The sequence below is a fragment of the Rhinichthys klamathensis genome, unplaced genomic scaffold (genome assembly GCF_029890125.1).
Source record: "Rhinichthys klamathensis goyatoka isolate OS25496 unplaced genomic scaffold, OSU_Roscu_1.1 h1tg000768l_1, whole genome shotgun sequence".
NCBI lineage: Eukaryota > Metazoa > Chordata > Actinopteri > Cypriniformes > Leuciscidae > Rhinichthys > Rhinichthys klamathensis.
Genome location: NW_026607168.1, coordinates 165,571 through 181,379, shown reverse-complemented (window position 1 = coordinate 181,379; position 15,809 = coordinate 165,571). Strand labels below are relative to the sequence as shown.

The 15,809-nt window shown below is 40.3% G+C and overlaps 1 protein-coding gene across 1 annotated transcript in view; it reads right to left on the bottom strand.

Moving 5' to 3' along the window:
• mtmr11 (myotubularin related protein 11) overlaps window positions 1–15,809 on the bottom strand; it is a 39,905-nt gene continuing 24,096 nt past the window's right edge. The window contains exons 9-17 of the mRNA XM_056243000.1: window positions 14,755–14,843; window positions 14,542–14,666; window positions 9,057–9,135; window positions 8,654–8,724; window positions 7,373–7,545; window positions 4,866–5,036; window positions 3,762–3,977; window positions 2,508–2,810; window positions 1–558 (exon numbers count right to left, since the gene is read on the bottom strand). Coding sequence (XP_056098975.1) covers window positions 139–558; window positions 2,508–2,810; window positions 3,762–3,977; window positions 4,866–5,036; window positions 7,373–7,545; window positions 8,654–8,724; window positions 9,057–9,135; window positions 14,542–14,666; window positions 14,755–14,843 — 1,647 coding nt within the window. The 3' untranslated portion in view covers window positions 1–138. The remainder of the gene's footprint in view (window positions 559–2,507; window positions 2,811–3,761; window positions 3,978–4,865; window positions 5,037–7,372; window positions 7,546–8,653; window positions 8,725–9,056; window positions 9,136–14,541; window positions 14,667–14,754; window positions 14,844–15,809) is intronic.

Here is a 15,809-nt window from a genome sequence, read left to right as displayed (position 1 = left end):
TCTTTCAAAAACATTACTAAATCTTACCGACCCCAAACTTTTGAACGGTAGGGTAAATTTCATGTTTCTGTTTGTACCGTATTATATCGCTTTAGTAAAACAAACACCAGAGGCTGGCGTTTCCTCCCTTCCTGCAGATCAGTGTGTGTTTCCTGGGCGTTTGGGAAGTTTGGCACTAGGTGAGGGAATGTGACGCTGCCCTGACTGCGGCTCTTGTTGGTGGCCGAATAGAAACGTGTGCTTGCTGTTGTTCCTCTGTGCAGGCCCGGGCAGGTCGGGTGCTGTCCGCTGGGCTCTGGGCGGGACGGAGGAGTGGGACACACCTCTGCTGGGTGACGCCTGTTGTTGAGACGTTCTAGAGGAAGAGGAGAAGAGGAAGGTCCCATTGTTGGCATTCTGGTTGAGGTTGGACTCCAGTCGGCGCGGCTCCTGTCGTTTGGTCTGGTTTTCGGGACGTCTGTTAGAAGCCTGGGCCAGTTTCTCTCGCAGCTGCTGCACTTCCCAGGAGAGCTGCTCTAAAGGATGCTGACTGCAGGAAGACACGGGGTGTGAGAAAGCCTGCAGGAAGAGGAAAGAGACGGATGTTACAAAAACTCACTCAATCACAAGACACTAGCTATGTTTCCATCCACACGTTTTTATCCGCATTAAGTGATATCGAATGAAAAATGCCTTATGGAAACAGTAAAATTCGATTGAATTTCATGAATATCGACTCAAATGAAATACGATCGGTCTCATCGGATTTTATCTTGATCGATATACGGCTTATGCGATAAACGCGGATGGAAACGTTATTATGGTGCGATCCATTTTGCCTAGTAAAACTTTGTTCGCAAATGTTGGCTTGAATGTTGTGCAACTCGGTGAGAAAATGAATGGAGACACCGTCCTTCGGATGAGACGTTAAACCGAGGCCCTGACTCTCTGTGGTCACAAAAAAATCCCAGGATGTCTTTCGAAAGAGTAGGGGTGTAACCCCGGCATCCTGGCCAAATTTGCCCAGTGGCCTCTGTCCATCATGGCCTCCTAATCATCCCCATATATATATACCAATTGGCTTCATCACTATGTCTCCTCTCCACCAGTAAGCTGGTGTGTGGTGGGCGTTCTGGCGCAATATGGCTGCCGTCGCATCATCCAGGTGGATGCTGCACATTGGTGGTGGTTGTGGAGATTTCCCCCTTCTATGTAAAGCGCTTTGAGTGCCGAGAAAAAGCGCTATATAAATGTAATGAATTATTATTATGATTATTATTAACATGTCTCAAATCAATTCGATATACCAATTTGATCGCAAAACAGCATGTGACGTCATTACGCACAGGTTTTTATCCGCTTTAAAGCCGTTTGATGGAAACACACTTTCACAGCTTTATTCGCATGAGGTTTTTTACCGAACTTCAGATAATTCGATTGACAAGTGGATGGAAACATGGCTATTAACAACCTGAGTATATCTATCTGTCAGTCCATCCATCCATCCATCCATCCATCCATCCATCCATCCGTCGGTCTATCCATCTATACGTCTGTCTCTCTGTCTATCTATCTATCTATCCATCTATCCGTCTGTCTGTCTGTACGTCTGTCTATCCATCTATACATCTATTCGTCTGTCTAGCTATCTGTCTGTCTATCTATACATATATACGTCTGTCTGTCTATATATCTGTCTGTGTGTGTCTGTCTGTCTGTCTGTCTATCTATCTGTGTCTGTCTGTCTGTCTGTCCATCTATACGTCTGTCTGTCTATATATCTGTCTGTGTCTGTCTATATATCTGTCTGTCTGTCTGGCTGTCTGTCTATCTATCTATCTATACATATATACGTCTGTCTGTCTATATATCTGTCTGTGTGTGTCTGTCTGTCTGTCTGTCTGTCCATCTATACGTCTGTCTGTCTATATATCTGTCTGTGTGTGTCTGTCTGTCTGTCTATCTATCTATCTATACATATATACGTCTGTCTGTCTATCTATCTGCCTGTGTGTCTGTCTATCTATACATATATACGTCTGTCTGTCTATATATCTGTCTGTGTCAGTCTATATATCTGTCTGTCTATCTATCTATCTATCTATCTATCTATCTATCTATCTATCTATCTATCTATCTATCTATCTATCTATCTATCTATCTATCTATCTATCTATCTATCTATCTATCTATCTATCTATCTATCTATCTATCTATCCATCCATCTATCAGTCTGTCTGTCTATCATCCACATATTTAATTTATATCAATTTAAAATCAGCTACTATCACCTCCAAGAAGTGTCTGCCATGATGTCGCTCTACATATAATGCACAAACAGGTGATCGCTAGCTAAGTTCAAAGCGTTTTGTCTCCATCTAAAAACTGCAAATAATTTGTTACATTAAATAAAAAAGCCACAGTGGCTTCCCAATAGATACAACTAATTCCCCGAATTTTGATTATTTGCGTAAATCAAAATAACTTTGTGTGGTCACTGCCAGAAAATGAACACCATGACAGTGTACCTGAGCGTGTAGCGCGCCCCGTAAATAGCAGCTCCTCCATACTCTGACACAGGGCCCTAAGAGCAGGGGCAGCAGGGGCTCGTACGGGTCGTGGAGGGTTGTGCTGTTCTCCGAGGGTTCAGAGAGAGAACAGGCTCTGATGAGACGCTCCAGTCCAGACACACTCTCTGAGGAAGGAGCCCTGCGGTGGCTCTTCCAGTAAGAGCCGGAGTTCCCGCTCCTCCAGGGGAGCAGGTTGGAGGGATGGGAGAATGTGCTACGGGACAGCAGGAACACAGAACCTGGCAGTAGTCCGTCACTGTGCTGAGAGAGAAAGAGCAACAGCATTAACACTCTTTAACAGGCTAATGAAGTGATACACTCATTATGAAAAATGACCTAATTTTGCCACCGGTTTATTAGTTGGCCTCCTTTTTAAAGAACCTCCCTTTTGATTTCCAGCCATCTAGGGCAGCCCAGAAACCATGAATCAATGATCACTAACTTGACAAGCAATGCTTATTATGTGATAATTAATTTCTCTATCCTGTACTGTCAATTCCCTATTCAATATTGTTCCTCTATCCTAAAGGAAGGAGGAAGAGAGTAATCATATCTGATGCTTTTACAGTGCACTTATTACAGGGACAATCCCTCTGGAAAAACCTGAGATTAAAGGAATAATTCTAACTAAATAAGAAGTCTGTCATTGTTAAGTCAAGTCACCTTTATTTATTTTTATAGCGCTTTATACAACACAGAATGTTTCAAAGGAGTTTTACAGTGATTATGTCATTCTGACCCCGTTTTATTATCTTTATATTATATTTATTATTGTCTTCTGGGAAACACAGTGGTTGGTGATTTGTACACTACCATTCAAATGTTTGGGGTCATCATTTATTCATGTTTTTGAAAGAAGTCTCTTATGCTCACCAAGGCTGCATTTATTTGATAAAAAATAAGTAAGAACAGTAATATTGTGAAATATTACTTCTATTTGAATATTTTTTCAAATATAATTTATTTATGCGATCAAAGCTGAATTTTCAGCATCATTACTCCAGTCTGCAGTGTCACATGATCCTTCAAAAATCATTCTAATATGCTGATTTGCTGCTCAAGAAACATTTATTATTATTATTATAAGATTATTATTATACAGCCCAGACCTTTAACCACTGTGCAACAACATCCCTATTCCTATTCAGGAGTATATCATTGCTAAAATGCGACTGTTAACGTCGTCCTCATGGCAGATGAGATAACTCTTACCCAGCCGCGGTCCAGGTTGGTGTTGAGGTTTCCGTTGAGGACGGGTGGAGGACAGGGGGGCTGTGACACGGGTTGGGTGAAGCGGACTCGTCTCTGGCTGCTGTACTGCAGGGCCCAGTCCCACACCGGGGGGAAAGGTGGGTCAACCGAGGGCTCCGGGCCGCCCATGGGCAATTCCCTCAGGCCGTTTACTGGGGTGTAGCTCTGGGGAAGATGCTGCAGGGGAAAGGCAGTAGAAACATGCAATACTTAACGATCAAAAGAGCATCTAATAAACAAAAATAGTTAGGGTTTACTGTAGCAACTGTTTATAAACTGTTTTATAACAGATAGTTCAGTCTTTGCATCACTCCAGGTTTTCTTTCTTTCTCTCAAATTATAAAATAATAACTTGGATAAATATTGCATGTCCATTTATTTACACTACTGCTTAAAAGTTTGGGGTTGATGAGATTTTTTGGAGAAGTCATCTCTTATGCTCACCAAAGCTGTTTATTTGATTAAAAATATATTAAAAACAGTAATATTGTGAAATTTTATTACAATCTAAAATAATGGTTTTCGGTTTGAATATGTTCTAAAATGTCATTTATTCCTGTGATCAAAGCTGAATTTTCAGCATCATTACTCCAGTCTTCAGTGTCACATGACCCTTCAGAAATCATTCTAATATGCTGATTTGCTGCTCAAGAAACATTGCTTATTATTATCAATGTTGAAACCAGTTGTGCTGCTTAATATTTTTGTGGAAATGGTCATTTTTTCAGAATTCTTAATGAATAGAAAGTTCCAAGGAACAGCATTTATTAGAAATAGAAATCTTTTGCAATGTTATACATTTTGCAATGTTATATGTTATCACTTTCTAAATAAAGAATTAATTTCATTCATAAAAACACGTACTGACCCCAAACTACTGAACGGTAGTGAATGTATTTGGTAAGTAGCCGTGCAAAAAGAGGATAATGTACAACTACAAACGCATGATGCCTCATTGTAAAATCAACCCCTTAAGGATGATGCAAGGCACACCAAGCATAGATATTGCTGCATTTAATAGCTCTAATTGAGTTTGCAACGTTGTGTAACTATCTGCGTGAGTACCTGTGACCGGCGACATCTCTCCCTCTGACTGTTGGCCAGCAGGCTGCTGAAGAGAGGAAGATGCACGCTGTCGTGCAGAGCCAGCAGGTAGTCTTCAGTGAGCTGGAAGCGTGCGGGATACTGCGCCCACAGCTGCCACACACAGTCCAGAAACAGCAGGAACACGGGCGCCTGCCGGAGGCCAAAGGTACAGCATTACACACATTTACAACAGAGCTCAATTCAAAATGAAATTGAAGTATCATGAGCATTTAGGTTCAGCTAAAACAGCCCATTTAAGCATCATATGTGCTCACAACCTAAAAATCACGGTAAAACTTTACAGTAACACAGGTTCATTAGTTAACATATATTCAGCTGTTCATTGTTTGTTCATGTTAGTTCACAGTGCATTAAGTAAGGGATAATCCACGGCTAGCCATGCATTAAAGGATTTTAATGCACGACGTAGAGGCGAAGAACCACCCGACGCGAAGCGGCCTCTAGGTCGTGCATTAAAATCCTTTAATGCATGGCTAGCCGTGGATTATCCCGCTTATACCTCGGTTATTTGCCAAGTTAATAAGAAGTTAAAGCTGTAACTGATGTTTACAATGTAATTTTTTAACAGACGTGTAAAAATGACGGTTATTTTCTTAAGTTACGGCTCGTTAGTTCTAGCACTCCGTCCGCTTTAAATAAAGTAGAGCCATCGGATTGCTTTTATTTGAATGAATTATAACATTTATTTAAATTCATTATTAAAAGAGAGAGACAGAGAACTGAAAGAGAAGAAAGAGAGAGAGAGAGAGAGAGAGAGAGAGAGAGAGAGAGAGAGAGAGAGAGAGAGAGAGAGAGAGAGAGAGATGCGTGCGCGAGTTACCTATGAGCGTCTCTTCTTTAAAGTCTACAGTCCCCTCGTTGCTTAAGCATAGGCCTATATAGCTAACTTAATGATTCATGGATTTATTAAAATTATTTATGAATGATAGGCAACACTGACAGTGACAAGGAAAGCTTTATTTGAACTAATCATGTCATTTATTTAAATGAATTAGCTGTATGTCAAACCAAACTTTTCTTACGCGGATGAACGCTGGTGTCTTTTCCATTTTTCCTGTAGCGCTTTAAAACTGATTTAAAGACGGCATTGCTTGACTTGAAGTCTTTATCCCTTGTGATGTTGTATTTTGTAATGTGACGGTTTATACCTGCTCTGAGACGCATCAAACTTGCAACACTGTAGCCTATTCGCGTCCAGCGGTAGACTGAATAGAGGCATAAAACTCCCGAAATGTCTCATTTAAAAGAGAAGCAGAGTAACGTTAGGTCTCGAAATCACAATTGTTCTGTCTTTGGCGCAACAAGTCACTGAAAGTGTTAACTGCCCATTTAGTTGTCTTTTTCGTATTGACCTCATTTTTGTCGTCTTCGATCTTATCTAGCTCTGTCCTTTCCCTCAAAAAAAAAAAAAAGCCTAAAACGTATCTAAGTAATATACAGTAGTAGGCTATTTCGTTGTCACCCTGCCTCTCCAAATGCATAACTAATGCAATAATGCAGTAACCGCTGAAAAAGTACTTGGGTGTGTGTTTTATTTGATATTTACCGGTCAATAATGCAATCGCTGCTGTCTGTCCCATAGAAGAACATGACAGCCCGCGTATGTTTTGGAACTTGGGGCTTACATGAACCACGTGACAGCCATCGCGAGCGATCAAAGAGCGTCGCAACTCTTTCTCTCTATGGCTCTGAGCCTATAACGTTTTCATATATGTCTCTCTCTCTCTCACTCTTTTGCAAGTGTACCTCTGTTACTATGGTTACCAATGTTTATAGTAGCGGATTAATTTCGAACTGTAATCAAACTGACTGGAACTACCTGTGCATTAAACGGTTTTACAGCACACCTTCCAGGCCCAGCCAATCAGAATCGAGTATTTAAACAGGCCGTGGTATAACTAATGTTAACAAATACAACCTTTGATTTTAATAATGTATTAGTAAATGTTGATGAAGTTAATATTAACTAAGATTAATAAATGCTGTAGAAGTATTGTTTATTCTTAGTTCATGTTAACTAAGGTAGTTAACTAATGAACCTTATTGTAAAGTGTTACCAACTTAACAGTAAAGTTTCATTTGTTAAAGTCGGAATGATGAAACAGAAGTTGCGATAATCTGTTCTTCCCTATTGTGACGTATATCTGAGTGAAACGGCTTCTCGAACAAGAAAAAAATATAGGGCGGGACTTGATTTTGTGGAATTGGTTTAATGGTTGAGGTTTGCTATTGGTGGATCTCATATGAGTGACAGGTTGCCCCGCCCTCGTGCCAGTCAACACGTCATCAGAGAAGAGAGCATAAGCATAAGAGACTTCTTCCAAAAACAATTTGAAAAATCTTACCAACAAATTTTTGAACGGTTGTCTACATAATCTCGCACTGTTATAAGAATAGTCTGAATGTATGTGGGCAGATCACTAGGTTTCAGAACAGAACCTGTGTTCTTCCTCTCTTTCTTTTACCTCCTCTTTATCACTTTCACGGTGGCAGTTGATCCGGCTGAGGAATTTGTGACCGGCCGTGATCCATTCTTTCTGAACCAGGCTCTGGAATCCAGCCACAGTCCTGCAGTGAGGGTCACACATCACCTGCACCAGACTGCAGACCACACAGTTCATGTCTCGATCCTCCGGCTCTGAGGGGAAACAGAGCAAAAACCAACACTTCATCTGATGATCTGCAATTCACTCCAGCTTTACACCTAAAATTGGAACAGTGGATGAGGGGGTTTCATCGCCCTCTCGTGGAGGTTTCTCAGTGTCTCTGCTCAGCACACATGTGGTGAACAGGCTTTTACAGTGATAGATGGGTGCGACAGCCTCATCTGAGAAACTCATTCCTGAAGTTATTCACTGGTTGTCAAGACACACAGAATATTGATGTTTATTGGAGGGCGGCTGCGGGTCACGTGGAGAAAAACAAACGATTTAGAGGACTGTAAAATGGAAGGAGAATTTAAAGAATTGAAGGGCACTGCCAGATGTCGCAGTTTGTTGGTTTATGGGTTAGGAAAAAGAATAAATCACAACTGTGTGGTATGCTTTGACTTCTGCTAAGAGTGTGTCGTTAAAAAGAGATGAAATCCTATTGTTACAAACTGCAATCTTACTTGGTTTGAGATATGATTTCTAAAGATTTTTTTAGAAATGCACTTAGGGGTCAGATTTCAAGTAGCATCAAAACTGGCTTTGAAAAAAATTTGCAATCGAGTGCATTATGAAAAAAGACTGACCGATTTTAGACAGTAGTACATTTGCTAGTATACTCAAACTAGAGTTGAGTTTTGAAACGCGCGGTTATGGTAAGGGATGTTGGCATTTCCCAAACAAGCTCAAAGTGGTAGACCAATCACAACACACCAGTCCAGCCGACCATTCAGAGCACACTGCGCTTTTCAGAAGGAGGGGCTTCATAGAGACAGGAACTAAACAGAGTGTTACTGACAGACTGGGAAGAGAGGTGCTGCAACAATGTCAAATATGTGAAAAATAATGTGTTTTGAACATTCAATGAACACCTATTCTAGTAGAGCCCACTTTGAAAAAAAAAAACAGTATACTTTTACTCTTTTAAACAGTAGTGCACACTCGAAGGCTATATTAATTTCTGTTTTCAGCACAAATTGGATTGGATTTTGCTGTATGCGTGTGAACAGTATAAAGACACACATGAGTCATTGTGTGCTAGTGGGGTGCAAAGTTCAGAGTCAGGTCAGATGGCCGTTAATGATCAGTGTGACTAACCTTGGAGAACAACAGTCATGTGACCCCCTCTGAGCAAACAAGCGACCTCTGCGGCTTTTCTCAGACAGCACCTGTGGAGACACAATCACATCAAACACAGCTGGGTAAAGCATACAGACAGCGTGATACACTGATAAAGACAACATCAACTGCATTGCACTAGAAAGTTCAAATTTAGTGCATTGCATTGTGGGATGCAGTAGTATGCTCTTTTACATACTGCACATTTTAGCAAATGCAGTGTAGGTCTTCCAGGTATTTTATGCATAGACGAGCTTCACAAGACGCATGTCCATAGTATACATACTATATAGCACTGTCATGAATAGGTGAGAGAACCTTTCTTCATGATGCACCCAAAGTGTGATATGGTTTCAATTTATATTCATGCACATACATATACCTGGTATAGTCAAGCCAGCGAGTGCTTTCAAGTGTAGAGAGCCACTTGTCATCAGGTACTGATACAGATGATGAAATATCTGGGGGCAGAGAGAAAAACATACATTTTATTGACCGACACATTGTAAAACTTACCAACAACAGTGGTCAATGGCTAATATAAATATAATTAATTTTTATGATGTATTTTTTTATTTATATCAAACAAGTCCAACAAAACAAAAATGCAACAAGTGTGGCTAATAAATAAACAAATAATGCTTATATATCATAAATATAAAATGTAATTATATCAAACAAATCCAACAAAACAAAAACGCAACAAATGTGGCTAATAAATAAATAGAAATACAAAATGCACAATTCACATAACAAAATTTAATTACAGCAAACAACACGTACATAAAGTTGCTGAAATTAAATTAAACACTTATTTACCACACATTAGGAATTGAAAACTGGCCAAAAAACAAACGAATAAAAAATTGGCCAACATTTTTTAACTCAAGGGGCAACTACAATCTCGGAACATTTTGCGGTCTCTCTTGCACAGTCTATGCCGATAATCTCACAATGTCAATGTCAATATCAGTCTATCACACCTTCTACTCTGAACCAATTGGAATTTTACAGCATTCTATGGTTTCATGCAACTGACAATGCAAAAATGCCGCGCACTCCAGAAAAATGTGGAGAAACAAAAGTCTGTGGTGGGATTGTGCGAGCTGCTCTTTGAACTCGCACCACTATGAAGAATGCTGCAGGCCAGTGTGGGTTCAACCACAGAAGGAATGTGAAGCCAGACAAAACAATACGACTATCTCTGTAAGACTAAAATTGATCTTTTCAAACAATAGAAGCTCTTGACCTTTGTACACAAAATCTTCAGATCGCCACCCAAGTCTTTCAGTCTCAAAACAGCTGTTGCGCAAAGTCACAACATTTAACCACAAATGACGAAAGACATTTTAGAAAAAGTGAATAAATCTCAGTTTGGAACCACATAGTGACTAAATGAAGGAATTTTCACTCTGGGGTGAATTATTTTTAAGAATTATCTGGGGTGAGTCTTGATTTTGTTTTTGGGGTCTGCTAGATTAAGTTAATGCTTGAATGTTCAAAACACTTTATTTTTTACATATTTGACATTGTTGCAGGTCCTCTCTTCCCAGTCTGTCAGTAACGCTCTGTTTAGTTCCTGTCTCTATGAAGTCCCTCCTTAAGAAAAGCTCAATGTGCTCTGATTGGTCGGCTGGACCAGTGTGTTGTGATTGGTCAACCGCCTCGAGCGTGTTTGGGAAATATCACAACCCTTACCATAACTGCGAGTTTCAACACACAACTAACTAACTCAACCAAGCCTCGTCCCCTTTTTTTGTGTATGCCTAATTTAAATGAGGAATATTATGACGTGTTCGTTCCCGGAAGAAAACTCAAGACTACGATCGAGTTCAGAAACAGTGACACTGATATAGAGAATAACTCCCTTTGGAGTGGCTTTGTGCTTTGTGACACTGCAAACCTTTTTTCATGCTCAAACAGCAACATTACACACTAAAGAAAGTTGAACATGTAAAAAGAGCATAATTAGCCTGGATGCCAGCCTGAACCCCGCCCACAACAATTTTTGGTCGGGAAGTTCGGTCTGGACTCGATCCATTGAGGAGTAATTATGATCAGTCAAAAAATGTTCGGGCAAATCAAATTGCCAGGGCGGGCTTTATACGATGATGGACAGATGATCTGCAGGGACGTAATCATCACGTCATCAAAGAGTGCTTGGGTTGAACTGGTCGCGTCCGTCGTAAAAGAAATCGACAGGGCATTAATTTTAAAGGACGAAAAGAGAACTGCAATAAAGGCATTTGTCGATCGTCAAGATGTGTTTGCCGTCCTTCCTATAGGATTCGGCAAAAGTTTATTTTATCAGCTGGCTCCGATGGTCGCTAAGAATATGGGACGCAATGAAAAGCCTGTTGTCATTGTGGTTTCTCCTTTGGTCGCACTCATGGAGGACCAAGTAAAAGAAGCAACCGAAATGGGCATCAGGGCGATGCAACTCATGTCAAAGCCATCGCTACATCAAACAATGGTGACCCTTTGTTATACTGTACTCGCACACCATACCCATACTGGTAATCACTGTACCCCTTATGAGCGGTTTATTTTTTTTAAATAAATCATTAGATGATGTTACTCAATTCAGTTTATTTGCCAGACTCATGTCCAAAACACCACGGAAGACAGAACAAATAAACAAGACAAAGTACAAGTACAAGAATTACTCAACATTTTGTATTTAAATCATCATTAAAACATCATTTTTGCTCCCGGTCTCTTTTCTCTGAAGACTCAAATGAACACGCTTATTCAGCCTGGTGTCTTTCGTCGTCTCTACATTTATTAAAATCAGTCAAGTCGCGCTCCAACCCTGTTATAAAATTGAGACAGGTCAGACAAATGCGAGTGGATTTGTTGGCTTTACTGTCGAGATCTAATCCTAAACGGAGAACTTGTTCGTATATACATTCACATTTTCTTTTTCGTTCAAAAATGTTTTTTGAGTTTGCAAGTACTCTGCAAATTCTTTTTGCAACACCGGCAAAGGTCGTTAACACTCATTTTTCTTTTAAATACTTTTTCCAGAGTGCGTGCAGTCATAGATGCGTGCAGTGCAGTTCAGTTCTGTTGATATGAGTCGCTCAACATACGTCACTTACTGCGTTGCTCTGATTGGTTGTAGGTCTATCCAATTGAGTGCAGAGTTTTTTTTTCCTGGTTTGATTAAGACACGCCTCATAATCAAAGCCCTATGGAGCAGTATCAGACTCACATTCTGACTAGAATATGAGTATGACGAAGTCAGGCTAGAGCAGTGGTTCTCAACCCGCGGCCCGCGGGCCGCATGCGGCCCGTCGCAAATGCTGATGCGGCCCATGATGCTGATCACGTAAAAAAAAACAAAAAAAAAAACGTATTGTTTTACAATTCATATTTCATTATTGTTTTTATTTTATTTATTAAACCAATATAAGTTTGAACAATATTTATTTTTTTGTCAAAATAATTTTGGTGATCATGTAGGCTACTGGTTTCACATATGCGCAGTACTGACGCAACTATGAACTCACAATAACACAGTTAACGCACACAATTGCAAGCGCGCGCTCTGGCAGATTTTAAACGCATCAATTAACGATCAAAATGGACAAATTTGTTATTAGAGGAGAAAAAAGATGCGAGGAAAATACTGATAAAGGAACACGTGCAAACAAGAAGAGTCGTAGCATCAGCAGTGAAGGTAGGAAAGTGCTTGAAGAATGGAAGAATCAGTTTGCTGTCAACGAGCGAGATGGACAGCCTTTCTGCTTGCTCTGTAATAAAATACTGGGCGTATGTAAAACTTACAATGTCAAAAGGCATTTCGATACCACCCATGCAACTTTTGACACGAAATATCCACCTGGATCTCAGGAAAGAGCTTTCAAGATAACTAGTCTTGAAAAAAATGCCATTGTTGAACAGAATACAATGCGAGCTAGCTTAAAAGTGTCTCAGGCCGTGACATTAGCAACGTTAAAAATTTCCTGGCTCCTTGCCAAACACGGCAAACCATTCAGTGATGGAGAGCTAGTTAAGAACTGTTTTCTGGAATCACAATGTCTGTTTGATGACCTGAGCAACAAGAGCGAGATAATTCGCAGGATAAAAAGTTTACAGCTCAGCAATGACACAGTTACTCGTCGAATTTCTGAAATGTCTGAGAATTTGACAGAACAACTAAAAACTAAGCTAGCCACTGCTTCAGCACTCAGTTTGGCTGCGGATGAATCGACAGACATCGGAGATGTTGCTCAGCTTTGCATTTGGGTGAGATGCGTGAATTCTGAGACTTTTGAGGTTACAGAAGATTTATTGGCATTGAAATCGCTACATGAACGAACAAGGGGCGAGGACATTTATAGAGCACTTAGTGAAGCATGCAAAGACATGAACGTACCGGAATCCTCAGTTGTCTCCATCACTACTGACGGTGCGCCCTCAATGACGGGAAAACACAAGGGTCTCGTAGCTGAAATGCGAAAAATCTCCCCTGACTTGTTGGCATTTCACTGTATTGTGCATCAACAAGCACTATGCAGCAAGCTCGTTGATGGATACTTCGTGGAGGTTATGAACACTGTGGTCAAGGTGGTCAATTTCATTCGAGCGCGGCCTCTTATGCACCGCCGTTTTATTACGTTGTTGGGCGAACTGGACAGTGCTTACGGAGACCTCATTCTGCACAGTGAAGTGAGATGGCTAAGTCGTGGAAAAGTCTTGCATCGCTTTCTGGCTGTTCTCCCCGAGATAGTAAACTTTCTTAATGACATTGGCGAGGGAGAAAGATTTCCAGTCTTGAGAGACAATGAGTGGAAAACAAACGTTGCTTTTCTTTCAGACGTCACAGCTCACCTAAACAAGCTGAACTTACAACTTCAAGGTGAAGAAAAACATGTTGATGACCTGTTGAGCTGTGTTGAGAGTTTCAAAATGAAGCTAGGGCTGTACACGGCACAACTCAAAGATGATGATTTAACTCACTTTCCACTTCTGAATGACGTGTGTGAGGGTGTACTGGACATACAACAGAAAGAACGATTCGTTAAAACTCTCAGTCAAATGCAGGAAAAATTCACCTCACGTTTTTCTGATTTTGAGAAAATAAAATCTGCAGGACATTTCATCAGAGAGCCATTGACTTTCCCTGTGGAAAAAATCAAGGACTTGGCTGCAACTTTCGGTTTGTCCCGCCGCGCACTCGAAGATGAACTGATGGATGTTCAGGCAAGAGGACACAGCCATACCGCGCAACAGTCATCCTCAGTTACAGAAATGTGGCGAAACATCTCTGGACAAAACCTCAGATTATTAAGTTCAAAAGTGCTTTCCATATTTGGGTCGACATACATTTGCGAACGCACATTTTCTGCAATGACGCGCATCAAGTCACGTTTCCGTGCACGTCTTACAGACTGCAACTTACAGTCACAACTTCATTGTGCTGTTACTCCTTTTGAGCCAAATTTCACCAAATTGGTCTGCTCCCGACAACATCAGGTGTCTCATTAATGGTAAGTAGAATTATACTCTCTAATAATAATAATAAATCTAACTGTAATCATTTAGATACCTTAATGCTCAATATCTTAGTTTGCATTGGTGACGCCAAATGTAAATGATATGCGGCCCGTGAAACTTGAACTTAGACATAGTGTGGCCCACTGAAAAAAAAGGTTGAGAACCACTGGGCTAGAGCATAATAGGACCTCTTTAAAAATACCCTGTTTTGGATGCTGATGTGCTGTTGCACCCATCAAGTTTAACTGGCCAGCATCACCAAGTTGGAAAAGCAACAACCAGCATAAACCAGTCGGGAAATTTAAGCTGGCCTTTGCACCAGGGTATCGTCATCAGTTCATCAAAAATCAACTAAAAGTACTGACCGCCCAGACAAAGAGTCCGGAGTCTCGTGTGAGCCAGCTGGATATCTGCAGGGGACGGCATTTCCTCTCCCAGATCCACAATCACACACAGCTGCTGACCGCCAAAGAGCACCGACTCCAGGTTCCTGAGGATCACAGACAAGAGCTCTGTTCAGTGATGGATGCTTGACTGCTGCTAAGGGATGTCGAAGTTATCTAGAAATGATGAAAAACCTGATGTCATCCCTCTCATGGTAGATGTTATTTTGGAAGCTGGCCATTCGTAGTAAGTCGCTGCCACGTGGATGTCGCCAGCACCATCGCTGAGGGAGTTCAATTATTTATTATAAATGATAAAACATGCTTCAATATATATTATATATATATATATATATATATATATATATATATATATATATATATATATATATATATATATATATATATATATATAAAATTGACATTCAGTAGAGCAAACTGTCCCATATTAAACAGCTCACTGAAGATGAATATAATCGCACACAACGCTATCGTATTACTCCATAAGACTTAAAAGGAATAGTTCACCCAAAAATGATCCCAGGTGTACATGAATTTCTTCTTTCAGCCGAACACATAATATCCTGGCTCTTCCCAGCTTGGTAATGGCATTGAATAGCGTCCACGTTTTTGAAGCTCTAAAAAGTGCATCCATCCATTATAAAAGTAATTCCCACTCCAGTGGGTTAATAAATGCCTTCTAAAGCCATACGTGCGCTCATGAGAGAGTCGAGTTCTGGTGGAAGGGTGACCTCTGACCCGAAGTACGACGTAGGACGTAGGTGAGAACCGACTTTTCTTTTCTTAGAAAAAAAGCATCACTTCGTTTCAGAAGGCCTTTATTAACCCACTGAAGTTGTATAGTATATAGATTACTTTTATGATGGAGGGATGCACTTTTTGGAGCGTCAACAACTCTTTACAAGAGCCAAGATATTATTTAATATAACTCTTGATTGTGTTCTGCTCAAAGAAGAAAATCGTATACACATAGCTTTGCTTGAGGCCGAGTAAATTATGGGATCATTTATTATTCCTAAAGTCATATGTATTTATGGTGATTTTATGTATTTTCTGAAGCTTGACACACTTACTCTTTATGAACTGTCAATGTGCAAAAAAGAGCTTTGTAAAAATGTCTTCATATTTTCCATAGAAAAAATAGCATGCACTTTGGGAACAACATGAGGATGGGTACATGATGTCAATTCTATTTTTTGGATAAACTATTACTTTAAGGACAACATGAA